The sequence below is a fragment of the Coptis chinensis genome, chromosome 9, assembly GCF_015680905.1.
Source record: "Coptis chinensis isolate HL-2020 chromosome 9, ASM1568090v1, whole genome shotgun sequence".
Taxonomy (NCBI): Eukaryota; Viridiplantae; Streptophyta; class Magnoliopsida; order Ranunculales; family Ranunculaceae; genus Coptis; species Coptis chinensis.
The window spans coordinates 36,840,838-36,868,745 of NC_141464.1; the positions used below are offsets into that span (position 1 = coordinate 36,840,838).

At 38.1% G+C, this 27,908-nt stretch overlaps 4 protein-coding genes and 2 long non-coding RNA genes across 19 annotated transcripts; 4 read left to right on the top strand and 2 right to left on the bottom strand.

Annotated features, from left to right (window-relative positions):
* Nucleotides 1-50: 50 nt before the first annotated feature.
* Nucleotides 51-2,963, bottom strand: LOC147475813 (uncharacterized). 2 transcript variants are annotated; one of them, XR_015207272.1, is made up of 3 exons: nt 2,825-2,963; nt 2,588-2,666; nt 51-94 (listed from the first exon to the last, which is right to left on the bottom strand). It is a non-coding gene; the product is annotated as an uncharacterized LOC147475813 (long non-coding RNA). The 2 variants fall into 2 exon arrangements; XR_015207273.1 differs by lacking the exon at nt 51-94 and adding an exon at nt 108-2,115.
* Nucleotides 2,855-10,389, top strand: LOC147475814 (alpha-galactosidase-like). 7 transcript variants are annotated; one of them, XM_086581747.1, is made up of 16 exons: nt 3,435-5,938; nt 6,308-6,395; nt 6,949-7,007; nt 7,401-7,457; nt 7,547-7,581; nt 7,836-7,939; nt 8,053-8,128; nt 8,363-8,421; nt 8,503-8,568; nt 8,673-8,756; nt 8,844-8,908; nt 8,988-9,070; nt 9,208-9,298; nt 9,724-9,773; nt 9,905-10,045; nt 10,151-10,389. In XM_086581747.1, exons 2-16 carry the CDS (start codon nt 6,391-6,393, stop codon nt 10,235-10,237), a joined length of 1,062 nt encoding a protein of 353 aa, XP_086437873.1. In that variant the 5' UTR covers nt 3,435-5,938; nt 6,308-6,390; the 3' UTR covers nt 10,238-10,389. The 7 variants fall into 7 exon arrangements, 4 of the variants coding, with proteins under 4 accessions (XP_086437873.1, XP_086437874.1, XP_086437871.1 ...); XM_086581748.1 differs by lacking the exon at nt 6,949-7,007 and having other exon boundaries at nt 5,798-5,938; nt 8,844-8,914; XM_086581745.1 differs by lacking the exon at nt 3,435-5,938 and having other exon boundaries at nt 5,999-6,395; nt 8,844-8,914.
* Nucleotides 10,390-10,524: 135 nt separating this feature from the next.
* Nucleotides 10,525-14,214, top strand: LOC147475815 (uncharacterized). Of its 7 annotated transcripts, none has more exons than XM_086581750.1 (8): nt 10,525-11,365; nt 12,247-12,320; nt 12,400-12,744; nt 12,872-12,950; nt 13,069-13,128; nt 13,418-13,539; nt 13,645-13,716; nt 13,851-14,214. In XM_086581750.1, the coding sequence occupies exons 1-8, from the start codon at nt 10,922-10,924 to the stop codon at nt 13,951-13,953; spliced, it is 1,299 nt and encodes a 432-aa protein (XP_086437876.1). In that variant the 5' UTR covers nt 10,525-10,921; the 3' UTR covers nt 13,954-14,214. The 7 variants fall into 7 exon arrangements, with proteins under 7 accessions (XP_086437876.1, XP_086437879.1, XP_086437878.1 ...); XM_086581753.1 differs by having other exon boundaries at nt 13,520-13,539; XM_086581752.1 differs by having other exon boundaries at nt 13,078-13,128.
* LOC147475816 (uncharacterized) lies at nt 13,929-15,361 on the bottom strand. The gene is made up of 2 exons (XR_015207274.1): nt 14,680-15,361; nt 13,929-14,563 (listed from the first exon to the last, which is right to left on the bottom strand). It is a non-coding gene; the product is annotated as an uncharacterized LOC147475816 (long non-coding RNA).
* Nucleotides 15,362-15,769: 408 nt separating this feature from the next.
* LOC147475817 (uncharacterized) lies at nt 15,770-18,623 on the top strand. The gene is made up of 5 exons (XM_086585544.1): nt 15,770-15,993; nt 16,206-16,261; nt 16,497-16,605; nt 16,815-17,536; nt 17,620-18,623. The coding sequence occupies exons 1-4, from the start codon at nt 15,770-15,772 to the stop codon at nt 17,461-17,463; spliced, it is 1,038 nt and encodes a 345-aa protein (XP_086441670.1). The 3' UTR covers nt 17,464-17,536; nt 17,620-18,623.
* A 7,063-nt stretch (nt 18,624-25,686) lies between these two features.
* Nucleotides 25,687-27,901, top strand: LOC147475818 (uncharacterized). Its single transcript, XM_086584416.1, has 6 exons — nt 25,687-26,136; nt 26,514-26,606; nt 26,700-26,789; nt 26,903-27,145; nt 27,220-27,435; nt 27,520-27,901. Exons 2-6 carry the CDS (start codon nt 26,556-26,558, stop codon nt 27,781-27,783), a joined length of 864 nt encoding a protein of 287 aa, XP_086440542.1. The 5' UTR covers nt 25,687-26,136; nt 26,514-26,555; the 3' UTR covers nt 27,784-27,901.
* Nucleotides 27,902-27,908: the final 7 nt, after the last annotated feature.

A 27,908-nucleotide genomic window follows, 5' to 3' on the forward strand; every position in this document is an offset into this window, starting at 1 on the left:
ACGCAAGAGAGTAAACAAATACCTGAAACCAAGTTGTTGATTATGCACCGGTAACTTTAAAAGAGATGAATCCCTCAAACTTTAAAAGGTTCACCTGCATCAAATTATTACACGTATTTTCAGAGAAGTTAAAATTCTAAAGAGAAAATACATGATAATGATGAACTTACCAGAAGACCCAATATTGTGTGCGAGTGAGCTTGTGCAAGCTCCAAGTACATAAACAGACAAGCACAAACTATCCTCAACAATATGTTTATCCTCAAGGATTCATACAATACTCTCACAAACCATATATGCTACAAAACTCACACGAATAAGCTTAACTCCGATTACTACTTAATTAAACTCCGATCGCAATTCGGAATGTAAATAAGCTTCCTATAAACTAAATATGATCATTATATATAAGCTAAAAAAAAACCACCCACAATCATTTAAGCTATAACGATCAAGCAATAAAACTCAATTCTAACTAAATCCCATTTCTTATATACTTCAACTAACTTCATACAACACTTATTCTTCCACAAGTTCAAAACTTTACTCATTGTTTCTCATTTCTACCATTCACATTTCACAAAACAAAATGATCGGAATAGCAAACAGTTAAAAACAGTAGAGAAGCATACATCTTGTTAACAATATGATGACGAGAATTTGTAATGTAGTACGCCAATCAGGAGTTTCAACCATAGTTGGTTCAAGTTGAGGAGCAAGTCTCCAATTATTACCATCCATTATTGATTATTGATTATGATTAGGAACAACTCAAGTCTCGCTCCAAATAGCTCAAGTCTCTACATCCAAGTATCTAACTCCCTAAAAATTAACTTAAAGAGGACGTTGAAAGGTTAATACCTAGAAGGAACAAAGGTGACTAGTTGTATGCGTTACTACAGCTGAAATTTTTGTTTGAGCAACAAATTAAACATTAAATTCGTAATCTTTGAGGAAAAATTCAACCTTTTTGAAGAAAAAAAATGCAATTGGTTAATATAACAACAACAAATTTAATTTTTCGACTAATAGACTAACTGATGGGAAAAATAAATAGAAGTGTTGAAATATGAAGAATTACCTGAACTAAGAGATGAAAACAACAATGAATGACCCTCACTCTCTATTTTGGCTCGGAGGAGTAACAAGAGCAAATGCACTTATGTTTTTGGTTTTTTACTCTACGGTGTAGGAATATTTGTCGCAAGTAAATATAACTTATGGTGACCAGAAATGACATTTATAGGTTTAAACAATTTATCCAAATAATAATCATGAAACAAACAAAGGACTCTGAATGAAACCATCCCATATCCTACTAAAGATAAGACCTTTAAACTAAATGTCATATCCTACCACTGTATTCAAACCATCTTCTAAACGCTAGAACACTATTGAAATAATTAGCCAATCACATCAACAAAATGCCAGCAAGAAGCTGTATATTTTGAGACCAGAGAACTCCAAACCCAAATGCAGTCAGAACTAATTCTAGTGGCTTCAACAAAGTTTCAAACTTTATATTTATGAAACCGAAAAAAACAATCAGCTCTCAAGCTTGTATCATCAGTTTCAATATCTAAGAAAAGAAAAGGTTGGCTAACATTCAATTATTATGCTTACAAAACCCAGACAATTTAATTAGGTAGGATAGTAAAACCATGTTAACAATACAATCACATCAAAATAAACAACAAAGATACAAGCTTTTAAGGAATTGAGAAACTTAAAAACACAATAAACCCGAAAATTTAAAGAATTGAGCCAATTACAAGAAATTGGACTGGAAATTGGGTTCATAAATTGAGGTACAAACACAAACAAAATTTGATGAGGGAGAGAGGGTTACCAAAACTTAAGAGAGAGATGCAGTTCTTGCTGATTTTGAGAGAGATTCCAAGCTCTTAATGTCAAACCACTACCGCCCTCCCACGAAAGCCTCACTTTCTTCTTATACTAGGGTTAGTGAAAGAAAGAAATTTTAGGCTGCGGGGTAGTGAAATATTGGGCGGGGTAATGAATTATTGAGCGCGAAGAAAATAAGGGCAACACCTTCTCTCTGAAAAATCATCTACGACGGCCACCGAAACTGGAAGAGCACAAACTGTCTCGTCTCTAATTTGGAACAAAAACTTATGTCATATAGTCAACTGTAGTCAACTTTAGTCAACCTAAAAAACAATTACGACGGGGTTCAAACTGTTTAAGACGGTAAATCTCGTTCCTAATGAGAGACGGGATATATTGTCCCAAGGGTGTGTCCTAATTCTGAAATTTTGGTGTAGTGGTATCACTGTCATTTCTCTACTTTATATGTAAGATATATTTTTGAGAGAATAATAATTGTTAGACAATTATATTTTATTTTCCCTACATTTCATGTCTAATATTAATATGACGCATACAGGTTTATTTTAGATGCCAAAAGAATAGGGAAAACCACAACCAATTTTTTTTAATTGGTGTAAAATGGTATATTTAAACATGGTGTTTAATTTAAAAACTTTACCCATAATAGCAATTGAGTGGCATCGCCACGAGTTAATTTCTAGTATGTACATATTTTGAGAAAGAATCATATATGTACCTCAACTTCAATCACCATTTTTGCTTGTATAGTACTTGCTCTGACACCCTTGTCTTGTCTAATGAGCTCTCACATTCATCTTTTAGAAGAAAGCATATCAACATTGAAAGCTTATCAAGATAAGTGCATATGATAACCAAACTTGAGGGGGAAAAAAATAAATAAATGAAAAAAAAAAAAAAGAAGGAGGAGGAGGAGGAAAGGCAGAAATGAAAACTCAAAATAAAATTTGCATACCTTGATTTTTACACCATGTTTCCCACTCTAGCACGATGAGTTCCTACATCCATTTACTGTTACATAATGGATTTAAAGGCTTTTTAATTGATAAGCTTAAGTGTATAAATATTTGAATAGAGTACGTGTTAAAGAGTGATTTTTTGCTCCGATTTGCTCCAAGAGCTCAAGGGAAACAGGAACCAACCAAGTGTCCACTGAAAAGGGGTCAACAATTATCAAATTTCCACCTTAATATATGCTTTCTGATTTACCCCCAACCTTTAAAAAATAAAAGAAAAAAACTTAGCCAATTACAAAATCTAGTTTTTGGTCTTAATTGTTGGGAAAAAAAAAAAGGAATAAAAAACTTGAAGTGCTGAACTAGTGCACTTCTTTCAAACTAAAAAAGATAAAAAAAATCTTTAGCTAAGGATGGGAAGAACTCCTATATATTTTACAATGAGATTTTTTTAATTTTTTTTTCTTTTTATTTATTTTTATTTTTAGTGGGGGCAAATCAGGAAATTTGTTATAAAGAAGGAATTTGATAATTGTCAATCTCTTTTTAGTAGACACGTGGCTGGTTTTTGTTTCGCTTGGAGCATTGGAGCAAATCCTGCTGGTAGCAAAAAAATCACTCCGTGTTAAAATAAACAAAAATAAGTTGTTGTAGTTGGTTTGTCCATGGTATGAATAAATAGCGTCCTCTGTAAAGAATATTGTATAGAAACTGCAATCAGACGAGAATGAATGTGTGCGGCGGCGGCAAATAGAAATATGGAACTCGAAGATGAAAGCATGTACAGAGAATGGGCAGTTCGAGGGGACAACTTCACGTTCCCTTCCGTCCTCAAGTGCTGCGCCAAACTCCGTGATGGCCAAAAGATTCACGCCCACGCTTTGCTCACAGGGTTCCACCAACACCTCTTCGTCCAATGCGGCGGTGTCTTGTTCGACGAAATGCCTCTTCCGAGCTTGGTTTCCTGGAACTCCATCCTTTCTGCCTACTCCAACCACGAATCTTTTCTTCTCTTCAGACGTATGCAACTTCTCTAGCACACTTGTCGCCCTTTTGTCTTGTCCACACACTGTTACGCGATCAAACTCGGCTTCACGTCTGATTTGCTTCTTTTCAATTCCATCATTACTATGTATCTTCATTTTCATAAAATCCACGCTGCTCGCTCCTTGTTCAATCTCATGGACGACAAGTCCACTGTCACCTGGACTGCCCTTATTGGCGGCTATGTCAACATTGGCCATGTTCTCCAAGCATTCACTCTTTTCAACCAAATGCGCCTGGACCAATTCACTCTGGATTCTGTTGTGTTTCTAAACCTCGTCTCTTGCTGTGCTCGTATGTTGGGAGCTTCTGTCCATGCTCTTATACTCAAAACGGGGTGTCATCACCACAACTCAGTCCAGAGCTCACTTGTAAACATGTATCCTAAATGTCGTGACCTTGTATCTGCTCGGAGGATCTTTCATCTTGTAAAGGACAAAAGCGCATTGTTGTGGACGTCTTTGATCAGCGGGTATGCTCAACTTGGAAATCCTAGTGAAGCCGTAAATTTATTTAAACATATGACCAGGACATCCACTAGACCAAATGAAATAACCTTAGTTACCGTGATTTCCGCTTGCGCTGATCTTGGGTCTTTGGCCTTGGGAGAAGAGTTGGAAGAGTATTCTACATTAAATGGGTTATGGTCGAATTTGCGGATTCAAACTTCATTAATTCATATGTATTGCAAATGTGGAAGCTTTGAAAGAGCAAAGGGAATCTTCGATAGTGCTTCTGGTAGAGATTTAGCCATGTGGAGCTCTGTGATAAATGGTTATGCAATCCATGGGATGGGAGAAGAAGCTCTGGCTCTCTTCCATCATTTGCAAACAAATGAAGGATATCGACCAGATGCAGTTGTTTACATGGGAGTATTATCGGCCTGCAGCCATTCGGGTTTAGTGGAAGATGGATTGAAGCATTTCCAAATAATGCAGAGGGAATATGGGATCAAGCCTAGTACAGAACACTATTCAGCCTTGGTGGACCTTCTGGGTCGAGCTGGATACTTGGACTTGGCTTTGAAAATCATCCAGGTGATGCCTGTGCAAGCGCAAACTCAGGTTTGGGTTCCTTTGCTGAGTGCATGTAGAACCCATCGGAATGTTCAACTTGGTGAACTCGTAGCTAAGAGGTTGTTTGATGTGGCATCTCAAAACACGAATAACTATATACTGATGTCTAATATGTATGCTTCTGTAGGGAAGTGGAAGCAGGCTGCAATGGTGAGAAGTTTGATGGAAGGGAGAGGATTAGTGAAGGAGCCTGGTTGGAGCCAGATTGAGGTGGATGGACTTCTCCATGTGTTCCTTGTTGGAGACCGGTCTCATGATCGGTTGGTTGAAATTTATAAAAAGTTGGAAGAGTTAAATACTAAACTTAAAGAAATAGGTTATGTTGCAGAAACACAGATGGTGATCCACGACTTGGAGAAAGAAGACAAAGAGGAGGCTCTAGGGGTTCACAGAGAGAGGTTGTCTGTAGCATTTGGTCTGCTTAGTACTGAACCAGGTTCTACTTTGAGAATCATGAAGAATCTGAGGACTTGCACTGACTGCCACACTGCCTTGAAATTTATCTCTAAAATCACCTGCAGGCATCTCATTGTGAGAGATGGAAACCGCTTCCACCATTTTCAGGCTGGTTCATGCTCTTGCAAGGATTTCTGGTGATTTTCTTCCAAATTGAGCTGACAAGCGGAGATGCTTTCTCGTTTGGGGAGCAAGCAAGTTGAGACTAAGGGTCTTTGTTCGTTATTTGAGGCTTAGTGGGAGTATGAGGTTTCTGTGTTCTACTCGTTACTTGCTGGGGCAAACCTGAATGCACGTATCAGGGGGTATTCAGGATCTCTATGGTCTACCGATCTCTAGAGCTATCTGACTATCTGTCCACCTCGATAAAGATCCTGGGAGCGTTTCTGCTTTCTACAATGGATGTGGGTGGAGCCGTCCCTGCTGATGGTACAGACTAGAATGCAATTCAATTGGATTACCTTTCATTGGACAATTCACTCTCTTAAGGTTCATATTACATGGGATTCATCATAAACTAGCATCTATCTCAGACAGGTAAGAACAGACAGCTAGCAAACATTTTTTTATACAAACAAGGAAAAATGCAGCTAATATGCATCCAATCAATAAGTGTATTATTAAGAAAGCCAAGTTAGGATGCCAACACAATCCATAGCCATTGGTGGGTGTATAACTGGGGCTTAGACTTGCTTTTGCTTTGGGCATGACGGATGTTGTGTCGATATTAGTTTATTAATCCTCATCCTAAACCTTCTTGATATCTCCCTTCTTCTTGCATACCAAACATTATAGCTGATTTTAAACTTGCACACGATACTGCAGTCATGGCTATTCTAACTTTCAAATCATCTCTGGTTTCATTTCTTTCCGTCACATTTGTCCTTTGTGCAACATTCCTGGAAGTCAAAGAAGCTCGTCCTAATGAAACTGGTGACGTGAAGATCAGGAGGAATTTGCTGAACAATGGCCTTGGACGTTCCCCTCAGATGGGGTAAGTCTATATTGTTTTGTCATTGAGATACAAATTGTATAGTAATAATACTCTTTGATTTTAAGCAAAAAAGAAAAATGTACTGGTCATATTTATGCTATGTTTGGTTGACAAGAAGTGGCAGGAAAAGAGAACATCTTCGTCAAAACTTGTGCTTTTGTCTGTTTTTTTCACAACAATGGAACAAAATATAGGAATTGGCTTTCTCATTGAACAGTTTTTACCTTTGAGGTGGAGCAGGTTAAGCAGAATGTTGGAGTAATTTTATGCTGTTGTATTCAAGTTGATAACTACTCTAAGAAAAAAAAATCGTGTATATATATTACGTGCTTGCGTGCATGCTCGCATGTCATTTTTGTCTACACATGTAATCTAATTTACAAAAAGAATATAGGATAATGTTTACATGAAATATATTTTTGTCAGCTTACTACCGAAAATTGTTTTCCATATGCTACTTCTTGCCAACCATATGAAAAGTGCTAGGTAGGAAGTACCTTAAGCAATTATGGTTTTACAACTGAACCTCTTTTAAGTTATCTATTGCTACCAGATGGAACAGCTTTAATCACTTCCCCTGCACACTCAACGAAGAGTTAATTCGCGAAACAGGTAAGGAAGCGTTTACCTCAGGTCCTTCTTAATAAACCCTAAAAAAATAAAACAAGTGATCCATATAACAGGTTAAATTATGGGGCCTCGTAACTTACTTTTCTTTTAACATTAGCTACTTTTATTAGGGTGTGGAAGTTTTGGGGGTTCAGTGCGCTACTCAACTAACCCATACAACAGTACATGTGGTGGTTAGGGTGTGATCTCTATTATTTCCTAAAAAAAAGTTAAAAGATTAATTGAAACCGTGAACACATCTCTAATCATCAATGTTGACATGAAAAATGTTGTTGTTTTCAGTGTTTTTTGAGTGAAGTCGTAAAATCCTCAGATCCCAGCCCAGCTGTTTTCATTTTTTTCTCTAAGTTTGTTCTTACATACTTGAATTCACAGCTGATGCAATGGTGTCTACTGGCCTCTCAGTCCTTGGTTATGAATACATAAACCTAGGTACTATTTTGTTTTGCTTATCAAAAGTTGTTAGGTGGTAATAAGTACTTGGTCTTATTATTCTTGACAACTCATTGGGTTTTGACCAGATGATTGCTGGGCAGAACAGGATAGAGACTCCAAGGTACAAGTAGACAACAGGCTTTTCCAAACTCATTTTCTCTATTTGACTTTAGAACCTCCACTATTACCTGTTTGTATCAATAAGGTGCAATTTTGGTATATATATAAAACAGGTGTCATATGTATAATATACAGGATATTTCCATTTCACTTGGACATAGATGGTTCTACATATGAAATCAGTTCATCAAAATTTTCTGATGAAAGCATTTCACCAATTTTTTTTCTGAAGGCAGTTGGATATGTAATGTGCAGGGAAACTTGGTCCCTAAAAGTTCAATATTTCCCTCCGGAATGAAGGCTCTCGCAGATTACGTCCACAATAAAGGTCTCAAGATTGGGATCTATGGTGATGCTGGGTACGAAGTCAGTTTAATGAACTATATTTCAGATTTCTATCTTTTAACTTTAATTATCTGTTATATTTTTCTATATGTTTCAACATCCTGATTCATTGGTGTACAAATATCAGAACACTTACTTGCAGCAAAAAAATGCCTGGCTCCCTTGGTTACGAGCAACAAGATGCAAACACCTTTGCTTTGTGGGTAAGAATCAAGTTATCTGCTGGGTGACGTAGTTTATAGTACTATGACTTTCGTTTCTTGGTCTTAAATTATGCTTAATGTTGTTTATTAACATATCAAGGAGAGAGTAGAAATAAAGACCACCCCATTCAAGTCTGGATAAGGTTTTGAATCCATAAGAAAAAATAAATCGGACGGGTATAATCACTGTCTTGGGCTGATCTTTTTGTGTACTGTCATTTCTATTTCCATCAGGGAGTTGATTATTTGAAATATGATAATTGCCACAACAAAGGGCAGAGCCCCCAAGAAAGGTACTCGAAGAAATTTGTATTTTGGGGTGATCGCATGTTGAACACATTAGTAGCTTGTTGATTTTGATTTTTGAATGACAGATATCTGACGATGAGTAAAGCTCTCCTCAAAAGTGGAAGACCCATATTCTTCTCTCTTTGTGAATGGTGCGCTTTTTGTATTACTCTCAATACACAAACACACACAAATCACATGTATGTTTAGTTGCTTTTAAATGCGGAAATAATTTGCTCCGCCCATTCAAATCTAGGGGCCAGGATGACCCAGCAACTTGGGCACCTAGTCTTGGCAATAGTTGGAGAACCACAGGAGACATCAAAGATAACTGGGAAAGGTAAAACTGTTTTAGCTTACACAATTAAATGATCAAGTATCATTGGACTAAACTCAAAAAACTTATGGTAACTTTAATTAATGCTAGTATCACATCACGTGCCGATCAAAATGATGCATGGGCATCATATGCTGGACCTGGAGGTTGGAATGGTGAGTGTATGTATTCCAGTGTAGTAACACACAACTAGAGACTTTGAATTGGTGTTGATCTCTCCATGTGTGTAATCAGATCCTGACATGCTTGAGGTGGGTAATGGAGGCTTGTCAACAGAGGAATATCGCTCTCACTTCAGCATTTGGGCATTAGCTAAGGTACACATGTAATGAGTACTTACGACTGTCAGCCTCTTTTACTGGATCATTTAGTATATCATTGTCCATGGGCTTGAATGAAATAGTTAATGAAGCTGCATAAGTCTTTGAGATCATATCTTTATGTGCTTATGTAGGCCCCTTTGCTGATTGGGTGTGATGTCCGGTCTATGGACAACGAAACATTTGAGTTGTTAAGCAACAAGGAGGTCATTGATGTTAACCAAGGTATTATATAGAACTTTAACTTCTTTGTTGACGAAGGCATGTATAACTTGCAATCACAAATAAGTATGGTTTAACTTTTAGAAAAAAAAAAATATATATATGTTTTGTCGTGTGCTAGATTTTAAATGTTTAAAATGAAAATAACGTAGTGAGCTGAACGCCAGATTTTTTATTTTTCTTTCTTTCTATCTTTCTTTTCATTCTCTTTTCAAAGCGAATTTGCTCAAAGTATGTTACGTGGCACATGGGAGCCCATGTTTGAAATACATATTTAATGGGTGTATCTCATTCAACTGCCCAAATACGATGTGCCTCGAACATTATGAGAAAAAGTAGTTTGAGCAAAGAACTTCTTACATGAACTGTGAAGTTAGAAAAGGTCCATGGGTGTTTCGACTTGTGAACTTCTCTTATTGGTATGACAGATAAGCTTGGAATTCAAGGGAAGAAGGTAAAAAAAACTGGAGATCTAGAGGTAATTTACGACTTAAACAATGGTGTATAAAGCCTAATAACATTATCAAAGACCAGTGTTTAAGTTGACTTATGGGAAAAATTCTTAGCGTGAATATTAGGTCAATCATCATTTTGTGCTGTATTGATCAGGTATGGTCTGGTCCTTTAAGTGGCGGTAGGGTAGCCGTTGTACTGTGGAACAGAGGTTCCCAGCAGTCATCCATCACTGCAAAGTGGAGTGATATCGGCCTTAAATCGTCTGCAACGGTTGAGGCTCGGGATTTATGGGAGGTTTGATTCCAAACATGTTGATAAAAGTTTGTTAACTAGTGCAAAATACCGGTGAAGCACGATCCAGTTGTGTGGAATTAATGAAACTGGTTTTTAATGTTGCAGCATACAACAACTCCATCCGTTCAACATCAGTTGAAGGCTACCGTTGATACCCATGCATGCAAGATGTATGTCCTCATACCACAGTAAAGATTCCTTGTTTTAGATGCAGAATCCGATAGGATCATGATGAAGAACCCTTGAGACTTTCAATTTAAAATGTACTTGTGTATTACTCTTGTAACTACGATATTTAGGTGCAAATTGAATATGAAGCAATCAATATATATTAAAAATTGTGAGATCGAGTTTTTCAATTTTTAATCAAATGAGCGGAGCGAACATTCGGGCAAAAAGGGGGGTAAAAAGGGGGTATGTGGACAAAAATGTGTTTGGTTGGTTTTTATCTGCCTTCATCTCTTTTCCCTCTTCGTCTCTCTTTTTTCCTCTCTAAACACTCTCAATCTCCACTCCTCTCTCTCTCTCTCCACTCCTCCCTCTCCCTCTCTTTCACGCTCCCACTGCATATTTAGTTGTAGTTGTCACCGACAGAGTAATGACCTAATAACAATGTGAAGATTGGTGGGACCCGCGGGAGAGGGTCTGTGTGTGTGGTCATTATTATTATTAGGTACCTTTCCTCCTTTTGTCTCGTCAATTGTTGAAGAAGAGATTACTATTACCACTCTTCTTCTATTGTCGTTGAATCGTTGGTTCTCTCGATGTCCGTACCGCTTATTATAACACTAAAATCACTTTCTTTTCTCCTTCCCACCAAAACCATCACCTACTACTGCTCATCAAATAAGAACAACTACTTATTTCATCGTCCAAATGTTTCTTCTCCAACAACACCACGTAGTCGTAGGTCTCTCACCTTCAGCAGAACAACTACCAATAGAAGAAGAACAGATTCCGACTCACTTCCTCTCGATTGTGTTGCCACTGGTCTCGACGTCGAATGTGATGATGAGTTGTTACTCCTACAGCAGCACCCCAGTAATAAGAAGAGCAAGAGCAGTTCCTCCTTTCGAACCCATTCCAACAATGTCTCCTTGTTGTTGGATTGGGCTCTTCTCGTATCTCCCTTCTTCTTCTTCTTCTTCTGGGGATGCCTTGCCCAGGGCCGGCCCTTTCTTTGTCTCCTCCTTCCGCCTTCTCCCTGCCGGCCTCTTGCCCGTCGCTTTTGGCAGGAAACCTCCTATGGCCTGGCTTTCTATCGTCGACGCCACTTGTTTTCAAGGATTTCTTGCTCTAACTTCGGCCGGTTTGGGCAGTGTATGTTTATCTTCTCTCATCACTTTCCTTCTAATAACAAGTTTATTGCACTTTTACAAACTTTAGTTCATTACATTTGGCTCTAACACACTTGCTACAATTGGATTAATACATTTGGTTTATGGTCTTATTTACTTAGCATCAAAGGTATTTGCTTTCCCAATATAAACTTGTTTTAGAGGAGGGAGGTCGTCTTATATTTATAGTGTTTCTTCATTCTTCTGCCACATACATAGCTCAATTCATTCTGTTGATCTTCTTTAATTTGTTTCCAGTGAAATGTTAAAAGAGTAGCAAACAAATGCATCTTTACTCTTTTTATAACTTAGTTTTAAATGTTATAGTGTGTTATCGTACTACTTGGCTTTACTATGCACAATCCAATTCTAACATAACAGAAAGTAGACCATATTGCCATTTTCATAGAAAGTAGACGGAACTCCAACGTCAATATATGGACCAACAGATGAGCAGGAGTGTAGAGGATTATGCGAGGAATGGCCAAATACTAATTCCTAGGTTTCTGTATATGTAATAGGTATATATGGTGGTTTACAGGCATCGGTTATGGCAGCATGGATGCTGCCGTGTGTAATTTGATAGAAACGTGGATAATAGAAGCTGAAGGCGCAAATGCATTACAATGTATATTATCATGGTATTTAGCTGACAATACGGTATAGAGGGCTGGGTTCTCTAATGAGAAAATGCAAAGAATTTAGAGTAATTGACTAAAATTGTTCATGATGGCCTTTGGTTCAATGGACCTGTTGGCAAACACAAATGTTATGTTTTTGAATCACCAAATAATAGAGAGAGTCAGTCGTGTTGGCACAAAATTCCGCTTTCTCTCTAAAACTGAACTTGTGTCTCCAATTCAGTTAGTCGCACATCCCCAATCAGATGATGAGCAATTGCTCTGTGAATGCTTGGTCCACCGCTTGCTCTCGACAAGGTAATTATATCAGCCGATTTTTAAACAACAACTTAGCCTACTCCTCATCTTCTAGTAGACTTACCAATGTTGTCTGTAGTAAAATTTCTGGGGATGTTGATTATGACAACGACCAAGTATCAGTTGGTACTGCTGCCAAAGGTTCGGGAACCAGTGCGAGAAGCCGGAGAATAGTTAAAGTGAGGGAAGACAAGAGGAAGAGAGAATACGAGCGCACCCACAAGTACCCTGCGTGGGCCAAAGTCCTTGAGGATGCTTGCAAGCATGACGCCGAGCTCCGTGTTGTCCTCGGCGATAGCATTGGAAATCCTGAACTAATGAAGCAGATGGTCCGAGAACGAGTTCGCAGGAAAGGTGGTAAAAAAGACTTCCTCAGCAAGTCCAAGACTGGCTCTGTTCTAGCATTCAAAGTCAGCTTCAGAGAGTAAGGGAACAACAACCTCCAATTGTTTGATATTTTTTTCCCCCTTGTTCCCTTTCATTTGCAACATTCCGTACTATTTATTCTAGTATTAATTGTTAATCAAAATCTTGCTTACTTGGTTTTGTAGCTTCAATCCAATCGATTCTTATATATGGTTTGAGTTGTATGGCTCTCCAACTGATCATGATGTCGATCTCATTGGTAGTGTATGTCGTCTATTTCCAACTTTCCTTGCTATCCAAACCTATATTATTTATTGCCCTTTGCCTTACTACTACTCTATTGTTACTCTTTCATTCTCATCTGTTTTGTTTGTCTTTTCAAGTTATTCAGTCATGGTATGTCATGGGTCGTTTGGGAGCTTTCAACTTTTCTAATCTACAGGTATGTTTGTGTTTCCGTTTGTGATGTGAGCATAGTCAATCATTGCACACCACCATCTCCAACCTCCTTCAGATTGACATCTAACATTCAAATCTAAGCTAGTAATAACATGTGAATCGACACTAGTATTATCTAACTGCGTAATCAAACTGATCAGTTGGTCTTCTGTGTTGCAAGTATATATGTGGTGCATAGGGAAGACCAGCCCTCCAAGTTATAATATTTGTGGATTCTGAATTATTTGGAACCAACGATTTTGTTACAATTTCCATTTGGTAATGAATTGAAGTTGGCAAATTCGTCCATGGAACATAACCCTATCTATGATGCAGATAAAGGTTTCAAAGTAATGCCATCATCTTTCCATGATATTGGTGATGTTGAATTTCAGGATAACTGGGGCCGTGTTTGGTACGAGCTTTTGGCATTATTTTCACATTGCTCTTAATTGATAGTGTCGTTGTATGCTTATCCACCAACTGCAAGTGCATTGATCTTACTTACTTCGTCAAACAGGGTGGACCTTGGAACTTCTGATATCTTTCCAGTTGATGTACTTCTCAATTGCTTAACTGTACTGAGCTCAGAGTGAGTAAATAAACGTTGTCCATAAAACAAAGTTGCAAACTCTCTCTCTCTCTCTCTCTCTCTCATTGCTTGCTAGCAACACTTCATGATCAAGCAATAATATCTACTGGTTAACCCAATTTTACACTTCCCAGGTACTTGGGCATTCAACAAATGGTTTTTGGTGGGCGCCGCATGGGTTATTGGGAGGAAGGGATGACAAATCCTGAATATGGATACAAGTACTTCAAGATATGAAGTTAGGATGTTATTGAGTTTCTCCAACCCCGTATGGCAGTATCCATTCAATATTGTGGCAGGAGATAGTATAGCTGTTGCCAGTAAAGGAAGCTATCAATCTAGGGATTGCTCTCCAAGAGTTCGCTGAACAGTTCTTCATATGCTACAACTTTTCATACTGTAGCAAGAGCGTTAAAGCTTACAGTCCTGTTGATTAAACACTCCGTTGATAGTGGGTTTTAAAAAATCCTTGTGCTCTCAGTGCACAGCTTTAAAAGATTGGTTAGTCATAGTATTACTCCCCCTAGTAGTCTTCTAAATTCATCTTTTGGCTGACGAAACTTCTTTTTGGAAAATAAAAGAAAAGACTTGACAAACATACAGATTGCAATCGAAAAAAAGTAATTTATTCATGTGGAGGTTCTAGACTTCAGAAAACATTAATTAAAGCGTCAACTGCAAGAATCAACTGCAAGAATATGTGCAGTAGCAGGTATTGTCAGTGCACTGATCGACACCACCTGGATGATCCCCTTGGCAACGTTCCTTACAATTTGAACCGCACGGATAGTAAACCTGGACGCATTCTAATACTCCAAGGCTCCAACTGAGGACACCATAACTTCAGCTGTCCAAAATGAGAATGGTATTAGTATCTGTACCGACTTAAATGGAAATGATTGAGAGAAAGGAGTACATCAGGGAAAAGAGAGAATATAAATATATAATAGGCACGAACTCCACCTCCATATTTGAAAGGAAAAAAAAACATGAAACTAGATAATGCTTTATCAAATGATGAAGGTTTGATTGCCTTTATTCACTCCTAAAGCCTAAAGCTAAAGGTATGGACGGTGGAAATCTCATTTTGTTACAAGACGGACATATATAATTTTTTTTTTTTTTTTTTTTTTTTTTTAAACAACGGACATATATAAACTTACTAGAGCATATCTTAAACTACTTTAAAAATGCATATGAGCATATATATGTACTTTGATTATAATAACAAAGTACATATGAGTGTAGATGTTAGTGTTTACTGGACAACGACCTGATGATTTGGGTGATAGGGAATGGCTGCGCTCTTCTTGGGATAAGAGTTGCCTACGTATCAAGTTTCTTGGGGTAAACTTGAATCGAGCCTTACGTAGTTCATTTATCTCTATTTATAGATGTTTGAGCTGACTTTCCATATTTGCTCTGGACCGTTATGAAATGTAGATCCACCTTGTGTGCTATCTTGATGATTCGCCATTACTCTGTTATTACAAAGTTAATGTCTCTTTGATTGTGGCGTTGATTGAGTTCCAAGATTGCGCTAGTTGATTTGCTTCCATAAATAGCTGTAACTGATGTTGTGGATGACCTGGGTGTTGGGTCGTGGGTACGATCTGATAGTGTGGGACGAGTTGAAAGAGGACGACCTGGTATGTGGACACGTGTACTGTATTGTGGAATGGACGGTTTTAAAAAATAAAGTCTAAAAACACGTGTCTAACAGCTGTTTGTTTTGAATTTAGGTTTCGAAAAATGTGTGGGAACAGTTGGGTTTTGAAACATGGGCCCAAATCACGGCGATTTTGTGGGCTAGTCATGATTGTGCTTACGTGGGAAACCGAAACGATTTGTATTTTCTCGAGGTTTTGGGCAGGTAAGGGTTTTGGTTTTGTGAAAGGTTTTCGTCTATTCATTCTTCAAGCAAAAGGAAAAAAAATAGAGCGAAAGAAAGAAAGAAAGAAAAAAAAAAAAATTCTCTTCCTTCACTATCAGGTGCGTGCTTTTCAACTTTAAAAATTTGATCTTTTCTTCTTCCTTTGATTTTGCAATGTCTATGACTAGTGATAGTTTGAGTGGTGAAGTCGAAATTGATGAATGGAGAGAGAGAACAATAAGTGATGAAGAGGAAGATGTTGAAATTAGGTCTCGTAGTGGTGATGAGGCTTCGTCGTCTCCACTGTTGGAGATGAGGGCTGAGGATGCGAGAAGGCCTAGGTCAGAAGATTGTTATGCTTCTCTGAGGGAGGAGTTTAGTTGGGTGAAGGCCAACCTGGCCATGTACGACCTGAGGGGGGAGAGGAATTTGTTTAATAGTGATTACGTTCCTTGGAGTGGAGGAGTAGTTGTTTGTTATGGACATTTGAAGGCTGGGATGAGGTTGCATTTTTCCCATCTTACTGTGGAGGCGCTGAATTATTTGGGAAAGTCCCTTGTCAGTTCATAAGGAACAGTTGGAGGATTTTCCATGTGTTGGATTTGTTAAATAATAGGGGCTATAACATCTACTTAACAGATGTGTTGGAGCACTTTGTTGTGAGGAGGTCAGGTGCTCTGAATTTTAGTTTTTAGGTCGGTAAGGGGAAATCTCTTGTTATCGTGAGGGTGAGTAAGGAGGAATGAAGTCGTAGGCCGTTGTTGGTTGTGGGTAGATATTGTCCTCCTCATTGGGAGTTGGCAAATCGTGTTATACAGTTTGCTGGTAGGTCGTTGGTTTTAGGTCGTAATGTGTATATGGTATATTATGATTTGGACGTTCTGACTTATTTGTTTTGTTTTGGCAGAGGTTTCTATTCGTGGTCGTACCCAGACCGGTGCTATAGAAAGGTTTGCTTGTTCGAGCTTGGAGGATAAACGAGCTTTGTTGGGGGAGGTTGCTCATTATTTTAAGAGGTGTGGATGAGAGAAAATTAACCATAAGAAGTTGGAGCAAAAGAAGAAGGCTCGTAAGGCTGTTGTTGTTCTCTCTGATTCTAACTCGGATTCTGCCATGGAGAGGGAGAGCCAAAAGAAAGCACCTGTTTCTGGAATGAGAAAGGCTGGAGGGGCTGGTGATAGCCGTTCTAGGGCCGTTAGGATGGGTAAATAAGTGTCGTTGAAAGTCGCTTCGTGTCCGTGACGCCTGAGGTGGGTGATGTGGATCGTTTGGCATCCCAACGTTCTAAGCTGGGGGATGGAGGACGCTCTGCATCCAACCGCTTATCTGCTGGTGATGCGAATCGTTCTGCATCCAACTGCTTCTCCTCTGGTGATGCGGATCGTTTTGCCTCCACCCGTTCTAAATCGGGTGCTGGAAGTGCTGGTGGTCTTGCTGTTGATAATGTTGGTGGAAGTGCTGGTGGAGATGATGATGCTCCCACTTCGTTCCGGAGGACTAATCTGAAGTGGCGCTCCGAAGTGGTTGAGACGGAGGGGGCTAAGAGGTCCCGAACTTTGTCTGAGGAACGATTTAGTACTTTAGAAGGTCGTACTTCTTCAGGTCGGGTACCTTTGAAGAAGATGAACCTGAATGATTTGGCTGTTGACGCTGGGGTAGGTGAGGCCCGTGGTAAGAAGAAGGTTGTTGATGGTGAGCCTGCTGCTCAGCAGTGCAAGGGGTCAGGGAGTGTGGCCCCAAGTGACAAGAGTGGAGATGACGTTCTGAGCAGGTTTGTCATGTATGAGGACCCTGCTAGTGGGTTGATGAAGTTTGTGAAGAATGGGGACTGCAGTTTCAAGTCCACATTGGTTGGTGGAGAGCATTATTCTTGATGGAGATAGACGTAAGCTGGATGGTAAGAGTCTGGAGGTGAACCTGAAGGAGATGGATCGGTCGTTGTGCTTTGTGAGTTGTCTTCCATTTTGAGTTTGTTCTCTTTGGGCTTTGTTAATATTGGTCCAATCTAATCTTAATTTGTTATTTGTTAGGTTATGGCCATGTACAGGAGTTGAGGGAGATGGTATCTATCTCCGATCTGTACAAGAAGGAGTTGGATGCAACCAAGGAGGCTTATGGCAAGCTGGTGGCCGAGCAACAGGTGGAGAGGGCTAAGGTCGTAGGGTTGAGAACTCAGGTGCAAGAGCTTGGTAGGAAAGTGGCTCTGTTGCAACCTTCTCTTGACTTTTCGAGGCTGGAGGTTTAGCAGTGGGTTGCTGAGTGCAAGAAAGCGCGGGCTGTTGCTGAACGAGCTGAGTCTGAATATAACAACCTGGTGGATTTGGTGGAAGGGGGTGATACTTACGTTCTGGTGGATGATTTTTTGGAGCTAGATCGTAAATATCAGATCCTCAAGATGTCAGTTGAACGTGGGGCTGCAACAGTGTCTGCTGAAGATACTGGTGCAGATGCTAGTAGACGATCTGACCTGCCATCCGATCTAGATGCTGCTCCAGCTACCTCTCTTGATGATGTTGTCAAAGATGTGTTGAATGTTGGTGATGATCCGGCTGGCAATTCTGGTGCTGTACAGGGCAGCGAGTTGGATCCCTTGAATGTTGATCAAGTTTCTCCTGCTGTTTAGTCTTGAGCTTCTCTGGTTTGATTTTGGTTGGTTGTTTCTTTGAACAATATTGAAACACTTGCATTTGCTACTGATAAACAATATTTTTGATGATGGGGGTACTGAGGTCGTTTTCCTTGGATAACCTGGGGGCTTCCAGTACCTAACCAAATTTGTTATTTAAGTAGAAATATTTAAATTACTTACTTGTTGAGATTGTGCTTGAGGTTTGCATGCATGTGATTGCTTTTGTTGTCTTTGTTTGTTGTTTGACGACCTGTGTTGTATAGCAGTATCATTGATGAACTGTTGGACTTGGGTAGGTCGTCTGATTGTAACAGGTCGTAGAGCTTGTGTGTACGACCTGGTAGATTTGCGTAGTTGACACCTAGGCTTTGCCATGTTTAGGTGTGTGTAAGTCGTTCCTTTTGGGAGAACCTGCTATAATTAGCCTTTAAATGGCCATTATAGTTGAGTCTAACTTAAAACATTTCGAGGTCATAAGTTGACTTGGGGTCCTTTTGGGGGTCCCTTGGATTGTATTTGTCTGATAATTGGCCTTTGAGTGGCAATTACAGTTGAATCATACTTAACTTTAGTGTTAAGTTGATTTAGGGTCCTTTTGGGGGACCTTGGTTTGATTTGATTAATAATTAACCACTGCGTGGTTGTTGTATTTGAGTAGTTCTTGGCTCCTTCTTTGTTGTACGACCTGACTTTGTGGTGTCCTAGGTCGGGTTACGTAGTGCAAGGTGCATGGTACTCATGTAAAGCAAAAAATGACATCTGTGCTCGAAATGTTGATGAAATTTTATTCATATCGACCTATATATCTGGAGAAGAAACTTATTGATAAAATCGCTTTAGGAGAGCTGTATTCCAAAGTCGGGGAAGCATGTCACCAAGCTGAGTTTTGATCCAGTACGTTCCATTTCCAACAACTCTGTCGACTATGTATGGTCCCTCCCAAGTTGGGTCGAGTTTGGCTAGTGCTAAAATCTTTTTTAGGACTAGGTCGCCAGCTTGGAAGGATATTAGGACGACCTTCTTGTTGTATGATCGTTGGATTGCCTGGTGGTACCGAGCTAGGGATATTGCAGCTGTTTCTCTTCGCTCTTCTAGGAGGTCGACTTCTTTGACTAAGATGTTGTCATTGTCTCCTGATTCGACGATGTCTGAGCGTGTGGTTGTGATTGTGAGCTCTGATGGTATTACTACTTCTGTTCCAAAGCAAAGTGTGAAAGGAGACTCGTTGGTACTAAGTCTGGCTGTTGTTTTTTATGCCCATAGAATGTTCTCGAGCTGCTCTGGCCATTGGCTTTTCTTGGTCTCCAACTTCTTTTGGAGATTTTCTTTGATGGCTTTGTTTGTGGCCTCTGCTTGGCCATTGCTTTGTGCATATCTAGGTGTAGAAAATGCTTGAGTGATGCACCATTTTTGTAGAAAAGTCTTGACTTATGTGCCAGCAAATTGGGTTCCGTTGTCCATGACAAGGGTGTGGGGTAGACAAAATCTTGTGATGATATTGGTTCATATGAAGTTGATGACGTTGACTTCCTTGACTTGGACTAGTGGGATTGCTTCAACCCACTTGGTGAAGTAATCTGTGGCTGCTACACTACAACAATTTTATGATACGACATCACTTTTTTAAGATCACTTTTATGAGTGTGATGTTGTATATAATATTTGACATCACTTGTCGTATAAGTGATGTTAGTAAATCGTTGTAAATTTGTTTTAAAGTCACTTTTACTGAAAGTAACTTAGTAATAGGTGTACAACATCACTTTCAAAAGTGATTTGAATATATGATGTGGTTTAGTGTTTTAAGATCACTTTAAAAACAAGTTGAAAATTAGAAAATATGAAATTGCTTTAAAAGTGATGTTAAATGTAGAAAAAAGTAAGTCACTAAATAAGTGATGTATTGTGGTTCCAGTTTTTTTATTTTTTTTGCCAAAATTAGCTATTACCTCTTACTTGTGTTCAGTGTTGGATGAAAAACTTGAAAACCCAAAAACTGAAGCCCACCCGCGAAGAAATTTTTTGTTCCCGCTGATATTAGAACTAAACTTATTAAACGGCAGCTAGGTCAGTTATGGGAAAAAATAGATCTGTTTCTAAAGTCGATTCAGGTAAAGCTCTCCCAAGTCTTTTTTCTCTCTCGCTCATGCCTTTGCCACCTCTCGTACAAAACTGACTTTCTCTGTTTTTGTGTCAAAAAAGCATAATCGTTTTCCGTGGATTTTGCTGGAAATCAAAGGAACAAATTAACCAGGTTTGTCTCGCTCATTAAAGCACGATTTTTCTAGCTTCAAAAAATTAGAACTTTACAGTTCCTTTAATTTTTTCAATATTCACTTTACGGTACTTTTATTGTTGTGGGGTTGTTGCACCATTACTAGTTGTAGTAGCTAGTGGTGGTGTCGGTGTTTGAGAATTGTCGTGGTGGTTCTGGTTCCATTCAGAAATTGGTCAACAAAAAATGTGTTATTATTGACTATTAGTTTTGAGGACTTGTTTTCTTGGTTATCAGAAATTAGAAGTCGAAAAGTAATCGACTCGTGTGTTGTGTAGTGGCACGGGCGTATGGGTCGTATCGGACTTCTAGACTTAGGCATCAAATGTTTTCGTTTAGGTGTATAGATCGTTGATTATCTTTTACTTCTTACTGGATCCCATTGTTTATTTGAGTTTCATTCCTTCTTGATATGTCTCTGAGATTGTCTTGATGTGTGACTTGACTTCCTCACTTCCTAGTTAATTGTCATATCATAAATTGTTGTTATATATTTATTCTCAGTATTTTATGTGATTTTAGCTCTAAGATGTGTTGAATATTCCATTACAAATTCAAAATTTTAAATCTATGATCTAATTTGTAATAGGTGAATATCTTACTTTTGGTTAAGTTTGTGTCTTCCCCAATTAAGTAGCTAGAATTTTTGTTTTGGGTATTTGGTTGTCTTATCGAATTTATGTTGTGTGGTTGTGTTGTTTAATTTGCTACTGATGTCCATGATGCAGGAGCAATTTAGTGTCAATCGTATTTGTTACTGTGGTTTAAATTTCTCCCTGTCTCACTTTTTAGTTGAGGACATCAGCGTTAACAATCTTAATAGGCTAGATATAAACAACGTTATGGACAAGTCGTGGAGATCTTTAAACAGGTTCATTACATTACATTATTTCTATTACTTTAGTTAAAACATATATAGTTAATTGATGATTGGTTTTATAATTACCAGAGTTGGGGATGAGTATGGATTTGCTGTTGATGAATTCATTAGAATTGCTTTAGCTCCCTTTGAAGATAAAACAATCCTTAGATGTCCATGCAATCAATGCTTAAACTTTAAACTTTTGAGTCCAGATGCCGTAAAAGATCATTTGATAGAGTGGGGTATTGATATGACTTATGATCCGTTCATTTTGCACTGAGAGGAAGTGCAAGTGCCTCTAGAAGATGAAGGATTTGCACATACAAGCGTCGACCAGACAGAGACATATGAAATGTTTAAAGCGACATATGCAAGTAATGCAAAAGACTTTCCTGGTGATGCAAAAAACACAACCAAAGTCCATAAGTCAGTTGAGGAGTCTGAGAAGCCCTTGTATGAAGGTTGTAAGTACAGCAAGTTGGACACAATTGTTAGATTGTATAGTCTAAAAGCAAAGCGTGGCTGGTCCAATAGAGGATTTACTGAATTGCTGGAGATTCTTAGTGATATTCTTCCAGAGGATAATGTTATTCGTACATCAAATAATTCAGCAAGGTCGATGTTAAGGAAGTTTGATTTGGATTTTATACAAATTCATGCATGTGTAAATGATTGCATTTTATATAGGGGTGATGATTATAAAAATCTTGTGGGTTGTGCAAAGTGCCATGCTAGTCGATGGAAAATTGATCCGTATACAAAGCAAATAAGGGAGAAGGTTCTAGCAAAAGTTCTTAGGTATTTTCCTATTATACCGAGGTTCAAGAGGATGTTTATGTTTGTCGACAAAGCGAAGCAACTGACATGGCATGCATCGAATAGAAGTAGTGATGGAAGCATGTGACATCCAGTTGATAGTCCTGCGTGGAAGCATATTGATAGAAGTTGGCCATCTTTTGGTGAAAAAGCACGCAACCTTCGTTTGGCGTTGTCGGTTGATGGTGTCAATCCCCACCGAACTCTAAGTTTAAGGCATAGTTGTTGGCCAATCATTTTAGCGATATATAACTTACCTCCGTGGTTGTGCATGCGAAAGAGTTATATGATGTTGACCTTGATAATTCCCGGTCTTTACTAGCCAGGCAATGACATAGATGTTTACTTGAAGCCATTGATTAATGACTTGCTGCTTTTATGGAGTGAAGGTGTGGAAACTTATGATGCATATGAGAAAAAAATGTTCACGTTAAGAGCTATTTTAATGTGGACCATTAATGATTTTTCAGCTTTTGGTAACCTAGCTGGATGTGCAACGAAGGGTAGATTTGCATGTCCTAAGTGTGGCGTTAATACATGTGCGGTGTGGCTAAAACATAGCATGAAATTCTCTTACATGGGAAGTCGAAGGTTCCTTCCAGCTGACCATCCATTTCGTTTGAAGAAAAGTTGGTTTGATGGGAAACAAGAACTTGGAGACAAGCCAGTGCCTTTGAAAGGAACAGAGATTTATGATGAGGTAAAAGTTATTAAAGATGATTGGGGAAAATCTGCGGTAAGAGATTTGAGAGATGATTGGGGAAAAGCTATATCACTAAAAAAAAAACGTGGAAAGGGTGTGCCAATGAAAAAAGGTCAACAGATAAAAAGAAAAGGCTAAATGTGGAATAAGAGATCTATATTTTTTAACTTGCCTTATTGGAGATTTCTCTTGTTGCGTCATAATTTAGATGTTATGCATATAGAGAAAAATATTTGTGAAAGCTTGCTTGGGACACTGTTGAATATGAAAATAAAATCAAAGGATAACATTAAATCTAGGAAAGACTTGTAGGAAATGGGAATAAGAAATGACTTGCATCCTAAGCAAAATGGGGATAAAACATTACTTAGCTTCCCGCATCACCATGCAATTTGTCAAAAAGTGAGAAGCAAATATTTTGTGAAAGATTGAAGGCATTGAAGTTGCCTGATGGGTATTGTTCAAACATATCGTGCCGCGTTTCCTTGAATGACTATGCTATTTATGACTTAAAGTCTCATGATTACCATGTCTTAATGCAACAATTGTTGCCAATGGCTTTGCAGAATCTCTTACCCAAAGGGCCAAGAAACGCAATTTTCAGACTTTGCTCGTTTTACAATGAGCTTTGTCAAAGGACAATTGATCTGGAAAAGATGGAGAGTATAAAGGATGAAGTGGTTGTGACTATGTGTTTACTAGAAAGATATTTCCCTCCATCATTTTTTGACATCATGGTACACTTAACACTTCATCTTGTGCGAGAGGTGTGCCTTGGAGGACCGGTACAATTCCGTTGGATGTACCCCTTTGAAAGGTATTAATTTATTTAAGTCCTTATTATTAATTGGTTTTAATTTAGCTAAAATCTATAAAGTATGTTTTGAGTATATTGGGTTCTAAAAGTTCAATTATTCACCAAATATAGATACATGAAGGATTTGAAAGCAAGTGTTAGAAATCACGCAAGGCCTGAGGGATGCATGGCTGAGTCTAACTTGGCCGAAGAGAGTGTGTCATTTTTCACTGAGCATATGAAACGAGGTGAAGTGAATAAAAACCTAGAAAGTAGAAATGAAAACTATGAGGATGAATCCAATATTCAAAAAGGAAAACCACTGTTAAAGGGGAAAGTTGTAACATTAGAAAGAGATATGGTCAAAGTTGCACATCGTTGCATTTTACTCAATTTTGAGGAAGTTCAGCCGTACATTGAGTAAGTAACTTTGTTAAATGTAGCACTTAAAAGTGTACATGGGAAGTCGAAATACTTAACATTTACCTTTGTAATTAAGCAGAAAACACAAGAAAGAGCTTGTATCCGTAGAGAACCTCGCTTACAGAGAAACGAAGGTGCTTTAGGAGCAAGGCATGTCGAATATTTCAATGAGTGGTTTAAGCAAGAGGTGAGGATCTGATTTACATTTACATTTTATAAACTTTTAGGGTATTTACTCTTTGCGAGTACTTGACTATGTCTTTTTTTTTATGTGCCTTTAGATTGAAAATGAGAAGAAAGTGAAGCCTGTATCTAGCTTGTTAGATTCGCTTTCTGATGGTCCAGGTCCTGATGTTGTGAGCTATAAAGGTTATGTGATAAATGGCCACCGCTTCCACACTAAGGATGGTGAGAAAGGAACTCAAAACTCTGGAGTATCACTGCCCGCTAGTAGCTTATGTAGGGCAAGTGCTAAGGACAACAGGCAAATCGAGCAAGTTGTGACCTATTATGGTGTGATCAAGGAAATAATTTTGCTAGATTATGGTACATTTTAATATCCGCTATTCAAGTGTGATTGGGCAAACGTAGGAAGTGGGGTGGGGTCAAAGTTGAAGAAGGATTGACGTTAGTCATTTTGCATCAGAGTTTAACACACAACCAGGACCCTTTTATTCTTGCATCCCAGGCTGAACCTATTTTTTATGCTCGAGAATCAAGTGACAGCAACTGGTATGTGGTTTTGAGAGCACCTCCTCGTGGATTTCATGACTCCAAGTGTAATGGTGAGGAAGATCTTAGCAATGTGACCACTCCACCACCACCTTTTGCAAGTGCGAGGTTAGTTGATGAAGTGGAAGGTGATGAGGGTGATGAAGTGTATGAGCGTTGGGACTGTGAGGGAACTTGGGTACTCAACAAAAATAAAAGAAATAGAACTTAACTAGGTCTGCAACGTCAGATTGGTTTTACGGGTTGATTAGGACTTTAATCCCACACTTGGGTGTTGGTGGATTATTAAGACTATTTTGCAGTTTCCTTTTTAATTTGTTGATTCAGTGTGTTTAGACAATGTTGCTATAGTTTTCTTGATTTATTATGTTATGCTAGATGCATCTTTTCTTGAATGTCGGCACTGATTTCTTGATACATATTGTTGATTTATAGTTTTGTTAGAACTATGTAAGCACCATAATACTCTTAATTTTTTGGAGATGATTATTTTCTAATCTTTCATTGTACATGTGAAGAAAAATGACGAAGAAAAATGCAAAAGAACTAACTGCAGTAAGTTGTTTCATATTCATATATAATTATGTCAATTTAATTGTTCTAATTTGTTTTCTTTAGTATTCTAATTTTATTTTTTTCATTAAAAATATAGTATCAGAAGAGTGCAAGAGCTAAGGTTCAAAAGTTTAAGAGAGCATTTGACTTAGCAACAACTAACAAGAATGAACGCGTACATGTCGCAGGTATGATTATGTCATTGTGTATATATTTAACTCCTTCCCATGTCTCCCATGTAATGTTCTTAATTATACTTATTAGTGTATAATGATTTATGTACAAACTATTTAAGGTTTAGCCAAATCGCGTGGGAAGAAAATTCTGGAAATTGAAAAGATGGCAAGTCAACAACAAATTGTTAACTAAGAGGTGGAAATGGACAGCTTGAGAAAGGTTATGGATCTACCAGAAATGGAAAGGGAACAACCAAGATTGGATGAACCATAAACTGACTGGGAAGAAGACGACTTTGAAGGAGAGGGTGATACATCCAAAAGAATAGACCATCCTAAGAAAAAAAATGTAGGGGACCAACAAAACTAAACTTCTTGAAAACTATTCCACGTGGTCAGAAGATGTCTGTCGGCTTCAATATAAAAGGTCAACCTGTTGGTCCTAATTCAGAATTCTTCAGCAGCTACTTGGGTAAGCTTGCAAAGAGTCGTGTTCTTATTAGCTTTCGTACCTGGCATAAAGTACCCAAAAGTAAAGGCAATTTAGAGGCATTAAAGACAAAATGTGGGATTCTATAAGGTAATAATTTTAATTTGTTTGTTTCGATTCCATATATCTTTTGTTATGATTGAAAAAGTGTAATGATTTTCTTTATTTAATTTTTACATCAAAGATTTGTAGTCCTAGAGTATGCTAAGAAGCAAACTCTTAAGATGATTGGGAAAGATTGGCGTGAATACAAAACAAAATTAAGGAGTGCATTTTATGATGCCTTTGATAATGATGAGGATAGAGTTGCACACTGCCCACCTAATGTAATGCTAGTTGATTGGAAAACGTTTATCACATATACCTCGACCGATGAATACAAGGTATCGATTTTTTATTATATTGAACCATTGTATAATATATTTTGAGCCTTATATAATATCCTTTTATTTTATTTTGCTATGTAGAAATTAAGGGAAATTGGAAATAAGGCAGCGACTAACCACAAGATGCCCCACACTAATAGCCATAAAGGTTTTGGTAGATTGGAAGATGAGTTGGTAAATAATTTACATTTGTTGAATAATATTTTTTTTTGTCTGAAATTTGTTGAAGTTTTACTTATGTTTTATTTAATTATGATATATATGTAGAATCATAAAAGCGATGGATCCAATGTATGGGTTGCAGGCCATAGAAGGAAAAATGGAGAATCGATTAATGAATTTGCCAAAGGAAAGATAGTATGTCATTTGTTATTCAGAACAAAAATCAAAGATAGATTACATGGTTCTCTCATAGTTGTGGCTAAGTTTTACTATTATTATTTGTCTCCATTTTTCTACTTATTTTGTAGGACCAGTTGAATGAAATGAGCTATAGTATGGACTATGGAAAAGATGATGCACTCTCACAAGTTTTAGGTCTTGATCCTAATGGGCATCTGAGAGGAGTGGGATATGGAGTTACTGCTTCAACTTTATATGCTACTCAACAGTACGGTGGGACGGTGTGCGAACTAGAGCACCAATATTTTGATGTGCTGAAAAAATTGTCTATTGTTAAAGAAACTCTTGCTAAAGTGTTGAATAATCAGGAGGTAAATTAATCTTTGTGTATTCATCTCTTACGTGTATTAATCATTTTGTTTACTTATACCTAAATTCTTTTCAGTCAGACCAGTCTTCTTTTCAACCTTGTCCTGACCTGCCACAGAAACATCAAGTTTCTCTCGATGGTCGAGCTTGCCCTATGCGAACACCCCCTATGGCTCAACATGAACATCAAAGTCTATCAGCGCCAAGTAATCAAAATTTGCACACACTGCCTACGGCTCAACGTGACCATCAAAGTTTATCAGGACAAAGCAATCAAAATTTGAATTCAGTTGTATGTATAAAATGCTGAAAGCTATTTTACTTAATTTGCATACTCGTACACTTAGTATTAATTTTCTTTTGTGTCTTTGTATAGGGAGGCGCTCAATCCAAAGTTGTGAAGTGCAAATTGTTTAGGCTTGTTCCAGACGATGTTGTCGCAGAAGGTTTATGGTACAGTGATAATCCAACAGTTAAAGTGCATCATGTGCCTTTAGGCCCTGGTGTTTCAAAGGTTTCTATTGATGTTGCAATTCGGAAAGACGCGTTGCATGTTTGGGGGAATATAGAATTGAAGACAATAGAAGATGTTGTGTCTTGTTTTGTGGCTTGGCCAACAAGTTCTATTCTTAAATTGTGATGCACACAAATCTCAAGAGCTTGACTTTTGATGCTTCAAAACACTACCTAAGACTTGGAGATTTATGTTTATAGAATTAATTTATTATGGAAATGACTTGATGATCTATGGTGAATGATGTAAAT